This window comes from Pempheris klunzingeri, chromosome 22 (assembly GCF_042242105.1).
Source record: "Pempheris klunzingeri isolate RE-2024b chromosome 22, fPemKlu1.hap1, whole genome shotgun sequence".
NCBI lineage: Eukaryota > Metazoa > Chordata > Actinopteri > Acropomatiformes > Pempheridae > Pempheris > Pempheris klunzingeri.
This window is the reverse complement of record NC_092033.1, coordinates 16599839-16613422: the sequence shown is the minus strand read 5'-3', so window position 1 is coordinate 16613422 and position 13584 is coordinate 16599839. Positions and strand designations below refer to the sequence as shown.

At 45.2% G+C, this 13584-nt stretch overlaps 2 protein-coding genes across 2 annotated transcripts; one reads left to right on the top strand and one right to left on the bottom strand.

Annotated features, from left to right (window-relative positions):
• Positions 1-478: 478 nt before the first annotated feature.
• prl2 (prolactin 2) lies at positions 479-3184 on the top strand. Its single transcript, XM_070854150.1, has 5 exons — positions 479-500; positions 787-974; positions 1679-1786; positions 2160-2339; positions 2990-3184. The coding sequence occupies exons 1-5, from the start codon at positions 479-481 to the stop codon at positions 3182-3184; spliced, it is 693 nt and encodes a 230-aa protein (XP_070710251.1).
• A 2042-nt stretch (positions 3185-5226) lies between these two features.
• On the bottom strand, positions 5227-13191 carry hspa14 (heat shock protein 14). Its single transcript, XM_070854158.1, has 14 exons — positions 13111-13191; positions 11792-11872; positions 11076-11158; positions 10792-10840; positions 10124-10229; positions 9942-10032; positions 9752-9856; positions 9262-9423; positions 8983-9138; positions 8524-8626; positions 8159-8374; positions 7818-7982; positions 5487-5554; positions 5227-5409 (listed from the first exon to the last, which is right to left on the bottom strand). Exons 1-14 carry the CDS (start codon positions 13165-13167, stop codon positions 5331-5333), a joined length of 1521 nt encoding a protein of 506 aa, XP_070710259.1. The 5' UTR covers positions 13168-13191; the 3' UTR covers positions 5227-5330.
• Positions 13192-13584: the final 393 nt, after the last annotated feature.

Here is a 13584-nt window from a genome sequence, read left to right as displayed (position 1 = left end):
TTATGATGATTTTTTGTTTTCCATGAAGTCATTCAGAAATGTATTAGAATGTATTTATAGATATTATAATACATTTATAAAGCACATAATAATAATAATAATAATAATAATAATAATAATAATAATAATAATAATAATAACAATAACAATAATAATAATAATATTAATTATTATTATTATTATAAGTATAATAATTATAGTAATCTATTATATAATACTTAATTATGACTCACAGGACAGTAGTTAGTGATCACTGAAAATGTTCTACCCTTCCGTGCCCCCATCCTCCCACTCTCCTCCCTCTCTCCCCCTCTCCCCCCGCCCCCCCCCTCCTCCTCCCTCCCCCTCCTGCCCTTGATATTAAAGTGTAAGAGGGAAATGGTCAGTGAGGAACCCTCATATGAAGCTGAGGGGTCTTTGAATAGAGAAGCTTCTCCACCCTCTGCTCTGAGACAGGAGCTCCTCCGTGTCCCGCAGGATGCCTGGAAACATCAGATCAGGTAGCCGTTCCACATCTTTGCATGTCAGTCTTCTCCCTGCATGTCAACCTGTTCTCTTCCTAAGATATTCACCTTTCCCCAACCCACCACTCCGTTGTCATTTTGTCTCTTCACTTCATTCAGCTCTTGATTTTTAGGAGGAGGGCACGACCTTCCCTGCTCAGTAACAACAGACTTTCAGGAATAAGATGTGATTCAGGGTTGAGTCTTCCTCTGTGCTTGGGATCACGCTTCTTCGCTTTACCTACTTCCTTTTCTTCTTCCCTCGGTGTTTGGTCTCTTCTAGTGTCAGTCGTGTGGGTGCCGTTGGTCTGTCTGTTGTTCTGCGGCAGACTGACCAGCGTGGGCGCAGCACCCATCTGTGCCAATGCCCAAGCTGGGTGTCACGTCCTCTCCCTGGCCAACCTGTTTGACCGGGTTATCCAACACTCGGCCAGGATGCACGGCATTTCAAACGACCTTCACTCCGAGTTTGTGAGTCTTCCTCCTCCAGTTTGTCTGACAAGGATGTTAAATGTTTAAAGTTAGATTTACATGTGCTAAGAATGATATGTCTGTTTTTCTGGGAACATTTAATCTATTAGACTGTATACTACACACAGTATGTGTGGTATCAACGTGTGAATGTAGCTTCTAATGTTCAGCTTGTGTTGATGCCTTTGACGGCTGCAGTTGAACTGCATTGCATTATACAGAGAAGGGTTTCTATTATTTAGTCTAGCCTTATTGATTTCACAGCTCTACAAACTACTTCCTCCAAAATGAACATACAGTTGACTCTACACCTCTCTGCAACAGTAACTGGGTAATAACCGGGCATTTAAACCTTCAGGAATGGAGGACTTATTGGAGGCTGTTGTATTAGACTGAATTAATTTTCGATTCTACTTTGTAACATTACAATGCGGGTAGTATAAAATAAATACTGATGCTGCCTGCATCCAGAATGCCCCACTTGCTTGCCAGCAAACGTCTGCTGGAAGACTGTGAAAAAATATTTTAGTTTCATACTGGACGGCCCAGTTTTATGAAAAGACCAGTGAAATACTTTGATTATTTCCAACAGCAGGCGATTCTACTATTTCATTCATCACTTCTGTAATGCAGCCATGGTTGACATTTGGGTGACACCCTGACCTCTGACATTTCATTCTTGCATCCAACGTTTGTCCTGTCAGGAGCAGTACTTCCTGCCCAGTAAGAATCAAATCGGCCGGGTCAGCCGCAACTGTCACACCTCCACCATCCTCACCCCAAATGGCAAGGAGAACGCTCAGAGAATGGCGGTGAATTAACCTTTATAAAAGCTATTTCCTCTCATTGGCATGCGCTGTTCGAATCATGTTCACTATGAGGATGCAGCATGCTCTCATTCCCCTCCCCTCGTACAACGCACCTCTGCGTGGATGGTCTGAGACATTTCCTTATGTATGTTGCTTATATTTTTACATTTCCCAAAGTTTTTCCATGCATTTTTAAGTCATCAATCCATCAAGTGTGTTTGTTGTGTCCCTCTCCTTTTTATTTTCAGCATCATGCCAAAATTCCAGTGACTTTTTGTACGGATTTCATTTTGACTACACGTGTCATTTAAAGGATATCCTCAGTCTGAGGTGACTTTTAATGTATTATGATCCACCTCTCCTGTTTTCACTGCAGAGGGAAGAGCTGACGGAGGTGATTCTGAAGCTTCTGGTGGCATGGAGGGATCCCCTGTGGCATTTCCATCAGAGCATGGCCCACCACCATGACTTCAACAACTTCAGCTCCAATAAAGCTCTTGAGATGAGCGACATGGTGCACGAGCTACGCAAAGGTGTAGAGAAAGTGGCCGAGAAGGTAGCGTGCCCAGCTGCAGCACTTTATTTAAGTGTGGTGTTAATTCTAAAGCAGCAGGATCCCAAAGAGCTGTAGGCTCAAAGTTGCATCATCATTCTGAGAAGTTGCTCCCCAGCTAAAATATTTTTGCAGTATGCGTGGTGCACGCTCTGAGCTGCTGGGTAATCTAGCTCTCGGGGACGTAGTCTCCAGTCAGGCTGCGTCATCTTAGCAAATGGGAATGAAACACGGGTGACAAAGCGCATTCGTCACACTTCAAACTGCACGTTTCATCCTCAGATGACCTCAGATTCATAGAGCGGTATCTAATATGATAACACGGAGAGACACCGACACCATCAGCCGCTCATAAGCGTTTATGATATAAAATAGATGGTATAACGTGTGGTGTGGTATCTCATATGAGCGTTCTCAGATTTTCTTTTTCATGTTTCATCTTCTTGTCGTACCAAGAGGACGTGTTGAGTTATATCTTTCATCATTTATTTATGTGTAAGAAAATGACAGGCGTTAAAGATTTTCTTCTCCCCGCTCCTTTGGATTGAAATAAAGAATGACCGATAAGATGAGATGTGTGGACTCTATCACAGGTTCTGTCTTGGTCTTTTGGGTGTGTTGCGTGAAGCTGACGCGTGTCCTCTTTGCTCCAGATGCAGACACTGGGGATAATAAGCAACTCTGTCAGCAGCCTGGCTTCTCCCGAGGCTTCGTTGCCGTCCGACAGCGCCGAGTGGCGGCTGATGAAAGACTACGACCTCCTCTACTGCTTTCGCCGAGACTCCAACAAGGTCCAGAACTACCTGAAAATCCTCAAGTGTCGCATCGTACCAGAGAATGGATGTTAAAGGCCGGAGAACAATGGAGGCCGCGTTTAACTTCCACAAACGGTCGACGCGTTGGAACGGAGATGCTACAGTTAGAAACTACACGGATAAAGCTGTGGTTTTTGTTGTGTTGTCTATCTGCAGGGTATGGGATGGTAACTGATAAACTGGTATTTTCACAAACAATCACGACTGAACTGCTGCCGGAACCCAAAGACTCTTCCCACCCCCACGTCATTCCCGATATTATTAAGAGTGCGGACAAAGAAGCTGAGCATGAGCAAAGGATGAATGAGTGTAATGCATGTTATGATAGACTCCTGTATAATGCAGACCATGTTTAAATATATTAATACTACATAAAACATGCCATGTTTGTCATTTCTACGGAGAAGAGCGACGGGGAGGCGCATCGTGACTGATAAAAACAAGTCGCACGTGATGCTCCATTGATGCCCAACAGTGTTAATGGCGGCTGAAAGTTGAACCTCGCCAAAACCTTGATCTAAAAAAAAAAAAAAAAAGAGATGGCTGCCGTGTGCATCAATGGTAGGAAAAGATGTAGTAATCTAATGTTTTATAGTCACTGCTAGTCCGAGAACCCAGAATGTGGACACAGGACACAGGACAGAAACCAAATTCAAGTTTATTTACAGTATAAACAGAACCGAGAGAATATAAAAATGCAGATGCTGCCACTCCTCACAAACTAAAAGGGAACAAACTGAGAACCAACGGCAGAGCGAAAACTATCAAAAAGGCAGACAGCTAACAAAAAAAATTCACAAAACTTTGCCGTCGAGCTTCAGGGGCTGATCTGGGCAGTCGGAGCCCAGCAAGGGTTCTGAAGCTGGAGGGAAACAGGACAGGCAGGGAAAAGCAGGGGTTGGAGCAGGTAGCTGAGTCGACATAGTGGTGATGAGTGGATGTCTGTTACCAGACTTAAGTAGCAGGAGGTGGATGATTTAATTGCAGCTGTCTCCACTCCTGCAATCACACCCAGAGAGAGAGACAGAGACAGAGCAAACAGGGCGGCCCCCAGACACAGGCAGGGGCAGGAGCAGTGGTCCTGACAGTCTCATTAAATCAGTGGTACAAGCAGCACCGTCCAGCTTCCATCACAATGTGTTGTCATCAACTGTTACTGCTAACAATAGCGTGCACGACGCAGGTTTTCCTGGAGGCGTCCATCTTGATATTTCCAACTTGTCCTGGAACTGGGGTGTAATGTCACTCTCATCTCCAGCTGAGGGTTTTTCTTAATCCTTTACTCACTAACATACCACATACACATTCATAGGGTTAGTGTTTTGTGGGGGAAGGACAAAAATCACCCTCCATCTCTTCTAAAGTAGCCATGTTAGGAAAGGCTCACTTCACAGCCAGTCAGGACCGGACCAGAGTCTCTTCACATGAACGGGTGGGCATGTGAGGGCTGTATTAGGAAAGACTTGAAGAAAGAGCAGTGGTTAAAAGGAGCCCCTCTCTCTCTTGATCACTCCGCTTCTTGCACTTGCTATGAAGATTTGCCCAACCTCGGCCCCCGACTGAGCCTGGTTCTGTTCGAGGTTTCTTCCCGTTAAAGGGGAGTTTTTCCTGCCACCTAATAAAACACCTCTATAATATCTAATGTGGGGATCCTTGAATCCTTAATGTTGAATTCCTGAATTGTTGGGTCTCTCTCTTAATGAAAGAGTTGCTCTTTATGGAAAGCGTCTTGAGATAACTCTGTTAAGAATCAGCACTATATAAATATTGATTGATTACTTACACTTACAGTAGATACAGCAAAAGAGGCAAATGTGGGATTTCCTATTTAATATTGTGATGCTTGTCTGCATGTGCATATTTCCACAACACCAGCAGTTCAACCAAAATTGTGCGACCCCCCCCCCCCTTCTATGCTAACCATTCTAGTGCAGACACCTAATGCTGCTGATTATACTGAATCTTACTTTTTTCAGTCAGTAACAAGTGGCTTTAAGAGGGGATATAAACAGTAAATACAGTTTGGAAGCATGTGCTGCACAGAGATCCAGAAGGTGATAAATCCGGGAATCCGCTTTGTGTTTGATTATGTTTATTGAGTGAGGAAATAAACCCGAAACAGTAATAACAAAAGAACATCGCAGTGACAGTGTGTGCTGGTGTGCCGTTTGGACTTCCGTCACGACGCCGCTGCTATGGTGATGACCTCTGGCCGTCCCGTGCTCTGCTCCACACAGGAAACATGAACGGAGCCATCCCTGCAAACAAACGGACATGAACGTAAACGAGCAGCCGTCTCAAATGGCTAACGCGCCGATCCTGGAAGCTCGGATACCTTTTCATGGTCACCACGGTGTCAATGCTGTGGTTCTCCTCTTTGGGCTGCAGGTCACTCAAGACAATCTATACAGTAAATAGACAGACACAGGCGCACAAGCAGATCAGTGGTCATTTGCTGAAGGAAAAAAAAAAAGCATTCTGAAGACCAGTCATTTATATTTTTATGTGTATCTGAAGTTTTTCCCCAAGCCATAACTCAGTTTCTCTGGTAGCACTTGAGGATGTGACTAATACCTGAAACAATCATCACTATCCCATAGGATGCAATGGAAATGTTCATTACTCCAGAAAGTTAGACAAACCTCACACACGACTTGCCAGCAGAGAATGTATAACCTCATAGAATCCAAGCTAACGATACGCTAGGCAAGATTCAATGTCAATTACACTGCACATGGCAGTAAATGTAATTGGACGGGATGTTTTACAACAAGACTATTAAACCAAGAGAGTTTAATAGTGAACAGGACCGTGAGATGTTCCCCTCTGTGATACAAAGCACAGGAAGCAAACAGGTTAGGGGGTAAAAAGATGAGAATATTGCAGGGATAGAGAAAACCAGGAACTAGGGGGGGGCTTTTTTTTTTTTGTCTAGCCTGCTCTGAAGATAAAATCATCATTTATCCAGGCATAGTGCATGTTTCTCTCCCTCCGATGCCACTCTCTCTCCATATTTATTCAAACCCATAGTTAACCGCTCCTGCCTCAGCTTCCAGACTGCGGTGGGGAGGCACAGCGGAGACTTTGCTCTGTCTCGCTCACTGAAAAGAGCAGCTACACATGGGACCTACCCTGACTGGAGTGAAATGTCTGCGTTTGTACGGCACTCTTCGACTGCTCAGAGCCTCATTACACCCTCATTCACACTTCATTCATTCGTACAGGAGGAATCGAAGTCGGAGGAGAGTATTCTTTCCGCACACATTTGGGCGCGAGGGCACTTCGACGCGCCGACTTAGAGGAGCGACCCCGCTCTACCTCTGAGCCGCAGCCGCTCTGATGCGTTACAGCATTTATTCAGAGACAAACCAACACCAAAACGTTACACGTGGGCTACAATTCTCTTGAGTGTGGAATCTAACAATTAACCGTAATTATAGGCCCGACTGACTGTGCATGATTATGATTGTGAGAATAAAACTTGATTTGATTTTTGGATTCTGCACCGTCTTCTCTTGGTCTCTGCAGAGAGGCCGTCTGTTTGGTGCCTGGCCTCATTGGCCATAGAAAGATGGCATTTCATCCATCGCTGACCTCTTGCTCACCAAGCTAATGGAACACGTTGGTTAGACTCTTTCGACTTCCCAGAGGGCATTGGGTTTCTTCTGGCAACTTGACACAGACGATCAATGGAGTCAGACGGAGAAAGAGAGATAGTTACGTTTAAAAATAATCTACCCTGAGCCCGACTCAAGCCCGAAGCTTTATGCAACCAGACGTCCAGACACACGACCCGATGGCTTCGGGTCAGGTTGCTGAACTCTCTGTGAAGCAAGTTGTTGCGATAATTGTGCTAAAAAATCTGGTCTTTGGAGTTTGGCTGAAAATAGACATCTCATACTTAGGACTGTTTCTGGTCCTTCAGATGGTGGTTAGTTGTAAAATATTAGTAATATAGGATTAGATAGCAGGAATATGGCTGAATAGTGGTGGATAAGTACAATTAGATTAACGGCGTAAACAAGCCATTGTTGTTTCTATTTTGCTGGTATAATTTCACCGTAGCCTGTCCAATCTAGCTGTATTAACATAGAGCACTTTGTTGTGAATAGAACTGGCAATATTAGCAGAAAAAGTATTCAGGGTCAACGTCTTTGTCACGAAAAAAAAAGGCTGTGTTGAGTATATTTTGTCCTAGTATTTGTTAATTCTGGAGACGTTGTGTGACAAGTCGTCCTCGGAAACCGTTCGGAGAAGGACAAGCACTTGTGTGACGGTGTGAAAGACACGACTCTTTACTCTTCTTTCAATGAAGAAACACTCCCCAGTTCAGATTCAGCTGATGCTTTGCGGCACCATCTGCGCTAACCTTTTTTTGGATCCGCCATTGTTGCTTTCTTCTCACTGTCATTAAATCAAAACCCGGCCCTATCTGCTAGTAGTTCCACATGAACGGACGCTGACTGGTCCAGACTTCTGCGGGTCAGCAGCAAACACATAACTTGGTGTGAGGCAACGTGGACGCTCGCCTGATTGTAATCTTGCCAGTCCAGCTGCCTCGCTAGGTAACTGTCCTCCACTGTGTTATCAGGGGGTAATACTCTAATGTCTTGTATGGAGGTAGAGGTCTTTCCACATATAATCCAGCGTTAGTGCTTTTCTGTACCTTAGCTAGCTTTTCTGGTTGCTTCGAGACAAATCTCTGGTAAATCTCCAGACAGACGGAGGATAGTTTCCCCCCTCCACTCAGGGTGTGATGTCTGCGGGCAGGGAGGGGCGTGCCGGATGGAAGGAGAACGGTGAACACCTCCGCTCCGGATTCATCCACCTCCTGCAACACCCACACGCCGCCATGTCGGACAGAAGAGATTAGAATTAATGTGCTTAACCCTTTGGATAGAGTAAAACCTACTACTAAAGCTAATTTGCGTTTACATGCGAAAAACAAAACTGACTGAAATGACTATAAATGATTCTACGTGGTGTGTTTTTAATTCACCAACACACCTTCACTAGTAAGTCGGTGGCAGAAACATCCACTGTGAGAGACTCCTCCTCGGGGGCAAGGCCATCTCTGCCCACCAGTAAGCCTGCCTCCAGGGCCGCTCCCACGGCAATGACCTCATCGGGAGGCGCCGAGCTGAGCAGCTCCACATCAGGAAACACCTCGCGGATCATCTGCTGCAGACGAGGGATCCTGCCTGAGCCACCGCAAAGAACTACCTGAAACACACCCATCACATGGGAAGAGTTTCACATTTGTCCCTGTGGATCCACAGGATTTGGATTTCTTCTACTCACTTTGACACCAATTCACTATCCACAGCGTGCAGCTACCATTGCAGCCGGATCAATAAAACCTCACACCTTACCTTGTTAATGTCGCTGGTGGAGAGTCCCGCCTTCTCCAGCAGGGGCCTGATCGGCTGGATGCTCTTGTTGAAGAGTGAGGAGCAGAGCAGCTCGAATCGAGCTCTGAGAAAACACAACAGTGAGGTCGACATGTTGGCAACAAATATTTAACCACGCTGACTTTGTCCACGGATTTCAGTCGCTCCAATTACACACTGTTGATCTGCAGGAGCAACTTCAGTGTCTTCTTTCAAATCTTGTCTGAGGATCTATTTTCTTATAGTGATCATGTGCTTTATTTAAGCATTATATAAATGCACTACCTATTTTACCTATTGTAACAAAGCTCAGAAGAATGATTCACTAGCATTCACCTCATTTGTAAATATCCATTTTTGATACCTCATATTATCATCTTCCCATTTCCTATTGTACTATTCTTTGTTTTTAACAAGCTTTGTGTCAGCCTCACAGCTTACCTAGAGACATTGCATTCAAAGTCAATGCCGTCATGCAGGGAGTCCACAAAGCAGTTGGCTGATCCCAGTGTGGACAGAGAGTGCTTGGCCATGTCTGCTCCATTCATCAGCTTCAGCATCGCCCGAGCATTGCTGCTCACGTCATGCTTAAAGGTGCTGCACGACAAATAAAGACATGAGGATGGCTGGGAGGAGTCAAATATAAACAAGGGAGGGAGAGAGAGAGAGAGATCTCTGCCCTCACTGATACGACAGGGGGTGGACAAACACAGTAGCTACCGTTTGAATTCAGCAGCAAGGTGCTGGGCCAAGGCCTGGGTGAAGCTCTCTCCTCCAATGCTGTGGTCAGTGTGGGTGCTGAGGACCCGGAACATTCCTCCATTCACTTGCAGCACTGTTACACTTAGCGATGTCCCACCCAGCTTATACACGAGGACATGGCTGTAAACACAGCACAGATTAGCGTGAGGGAAAATCTTTTTCAATATATTCATTTTGATGACTTTGGTATGTTTTTTTTTTAACCCTGGGCTCTGTTTTACATACTTGGGATTGGAAATGACTAGTAGAAATGCTTTGAAATAAACGGACTCAGCCAGCAGCCGCGAAACAAGCTGCAACTACTGCAGTGTGATTAAATAGTCTGTCGGAACCCTTTAAAAGTCCACGGTCTCATAACGACATAAACTGTTTCTAGTTGAGCCAAAAGGGTCTTGCAGGTCTATCTCTGCACGATCCTTTTCTTTAGCATGCAGCATCAGTGCCGTACCTCTTTCCAGAAGAAAACTCCTGTCCAATGTTATAGGCCAACAGAGCGGCAGCGGGCTCGTGGATCAGCCTCAGCACATGGAACCCTGCAGCTTCAGCCGCCTCCCTGCACACGACAAACAGAGCAGGTAGACTTTGTTAAAAAAAAGGGTACGCCACAAGAGTACAGGTGTGGTATAGGTATAGCTTACCTCAGAGCACGCTTCTGAGCATGTGCAAACTCAAAGGGGACAGTAATGACTGCGTCAGTGACATCAGAGTCCAGAGCTGACTGAGCCGTCTCTGTGGAAATGGACATGATCAGCTTAGTGTTTATTTACGACGCATGGATCTGTGTGTGTGTGTGTGTGTGTGTGTGTGTGTGTGTGTGTACCTTTCATTTTGTGGAAGATCTGTTTTGCGACATCTTCTGGAGCTACGTACTCTGGGTGTTCTCCTGCCGTGATCTCATAATAAGGCTTCTCTTCTCTGTTCACCACCTGAACACAGCAGCAGCGACTGTGTTAGCGGTGCAGCCAATCATCGTGGGTTAGGACAACAAGTATCTTTAAAACCGAGGGATGAGTTGCCAAAAGCCTTCTCTGAATGCACATTCGCTTGATTTGTCTCATTTTTTATACAGTCTGCAAACATTAACCCAAACTCAGTAATATAGAAGAACAAATCTTTTGTAACTTTCTACAAATTGGCTGAAAATATCTATCCGCAGGTGAACGCATCCTTGATCACACAGCTACGCAGGAGTTTTCGAGATGAGGGTAGCTCATTGACGCTCTTGCTGTGTAAAAGTAGCTCAAAGCTTGAAAAAGGTTGGAGACCCCTGACTTACTGAATTTGTAAGGTTTCTATTCTGACAGTAGCGCCCCACTACATTTGTTATCTTTTTGTTTTTTGTCAGTTCTTTTTGTCTGTAGAAAATAAAAAACATAAATACTAATAATAAATAATGTACGTCGCAAAGCAATCATTTTAGACACTTTGGGGTAGAACACACACAAGCAGTAGCGAGACAACAGAGCGTGGATCTGTTCACAAGCTCACCTGGCACTTGGTCTCCGTTTTGTGGGTCTGTGTCTCTGGATCATCAAAGCTGCCCGTCGTGAGATAGAGAGAAATGAAATGTGTAAGTCACTCCTGAGCGAGTCATTCAGGAAAATACTGTGTGTCTGTAATGTGCCACTGTCTCAGTAAATGCTTTTGCTAACAGATTATTCTCAATCGTTTATTTTGTGGTATAAAAGTGGCTGACATAATATTCAGATTTTAAAACACGGTCTCTTCTGGCTTTGAGATTTGCAAACAGAGATGTTGAGCACTGACGTTACCTTCTCCCCAGCACTTGTTTTACTTTAACGACCGTGTTGGCAGCATTGCGGACGCGTCCTTGCTTTGCAGCAATACCTACAATCTGCAGAAGATGAAAATCAAGTCAATGAGCAGCTTAACAAATAAGCAGCTAAGTGTTAGCCATTCTGCCTATGGAGGCTGCGCTGCTGCATCACATAGCTGTCAATAATGTGAATGTAATATCTGGCTACCTCAAGGGAAGTTTAAAGGATAACTGATATGTTTAAACCTGGAGTTGCTGGTCTGTCAGTTTACCGGTAACTGATCGAGGCGGTGCTTCGACAAGGGTTACGTAGCAGGACGTTCTGCAGGAGATCTACAACGACCGATTCCAAACCTTTTTGAACCTGCTGGTCAGTTCGAGCCCAAAATATTTAAAAACAGGGCCGAGGTTAAAAAATACCCAAGTTGTCCTTAAACAGAAAACTAGCTGTTCACAGATTAAGTCTAAAATTATAAATAAAAATGTAAATTGACGTGATCAGTGTTTGGTGTGTCAAGTCTTTGTCAAGTCATGAACTGAACCGGACCAGCTGCAAACCAGCTCGATGAGAGGAATCGATCCCGGCTCTTTTCTTCTTCTCTCCACAGAAAGCCATGCTTCTCTCATCCACCTCTACAGCGTCACCCCTGACGTCGTCACGCGAGCCCTTAGGGAAAAGTGACTTGAACAGAGGCAAAGCATGTGTCCTACCTGCTCAGTCTCTCTGTAGGCCACCACGGCTGGAGTCACTCTGTCTCCTGCATCATTAGCCACCACGTCAGCCCGCCCATCCTGAGGAGCGAACACAGAGAGGGCTTCTGCCAGTGTTTTGTACATATATGAATTCATTGACAGCTGCAGCCCATGGACACGATATGTCAACGTTGGCGCCATATTGGAACGGGTAAGAGCAAATGAGGAGCTGTGGTTGGTCAGGATAAAAAGCACTATATTGTTTGCATTTCTCAACTGGTTTTATATTCAAGTATCTATAATCTCAGTGGAGTCCACGCAGAGCAGGCCAGTCTCGCCTCGTCTCGTCTGCTGCGAAACAGTAGATTGATTCCTTTGGGTCGGGAGCAAGTTGCTGCTAGGAGGGAATCAGTTTGAGCATGTGAGGAGGGTCAGATGGAACATGGGATGGGCAGGTGAACCAACGCAGATGCTGCAGAGGACTGTCATGGCGAAGAAGGAGCTGAGCTAAAAGGCAAAGCTCACCGACCAGTCCTTCTAGACTCCAACACTTCCCCCGTGGTCATGAGCTCAGGGTACTGAGACGGAGATTCTGGATCCAAGCCTAAATGTTTGCCTTCCCTGGGCATATCGAACTAGGAGGAGGCCACGGAAAATAAAGAAAGTGAAGGGATGACATGGCCTGGGTGCACACTGGGATCCCCTGGGAGGACGTGTGTCGGGAGAGGGATGCAGGTTACCTTGCTGAGCTTGTGGATAAGTCAGGGAAAACAGATTTAAATGACTAACTTCTTATTAAAGTTGCAAAGCGGTCATTCATTTTCTGCTGACTAATCCATCCAGCATTAGAGAATAAGAGAGGAAACGTCAGTAAGTATAAAACACTTTAGCAGGAAGCATCAGAAAAGCGCTTTAAAAACCAGGCTGAGTGGATCTCCACATCATCTGTGGCTTCATCAGGATTACTAGGATGCTGGTTCCCAGCTCCTACAGAGACAGAGTTACAGGGAACCATTAAGGAGAACTTTTCTTCTCCCTCTCACAGGAGGCCTGTTTGGCCCAATGAGCTCTGCGGAGCTGCGCTGGTCGGGACAGAATTCACCGTTAGTTGTCTAAAAACGGTCCCTGACGGCTGTGGAGCTGCTACCAGACATCTACAGTCACATTTAGACTACTTTGTCCGAGAGGGACTGACTTCTCTCGGGGGGTCCCTGAGTGCGGGGCACCGGTAGCCTCGCGACCTGCGCCCCGCCGCGAGGAGACCGGACCAGTCCGCGTGATACACCGGGCACGACAGGGAGGCCGGCGCGTGGCAGGCCGGTAGAATGTAAACTCACCTTAAATATCGCCACACAGGCGCAGGTATATCCGAAGTGAACTCCAATCGCAGCCATGCTGTCGGATGTCAGCTAGAAGGGCCGGGCCGCGCGCATGCGTCCTGTGTTCCGCTCCTACTAACAACTTCCGGTAGCTTTTTCAGAATAAAAGCACGTAACTTCTATGGCTCGACCACGGGCTGTATAAAAGAACTCAGTAACACAATTCTTTAATAACATACAACAACAACTATAATAATAATAATAATAGTAGTAGTAGTAGTAGTAGTAGTAATAATAATGATAATGTTATTGTTGTTATCATTATTTTGATCTATCTCAAGATATTTTACATGTCTGAGTTGAAATGTAAAGTTCTAGTTGTAGATTAGAGAATTCGGCTGTTGGTATAGTCTATTTTCTTCCTCCTCTGATCTATTTGTTCTTTTGTCTATCCTCAATATGCAAAATAAAAACAAAATTCTTCATCAAGCT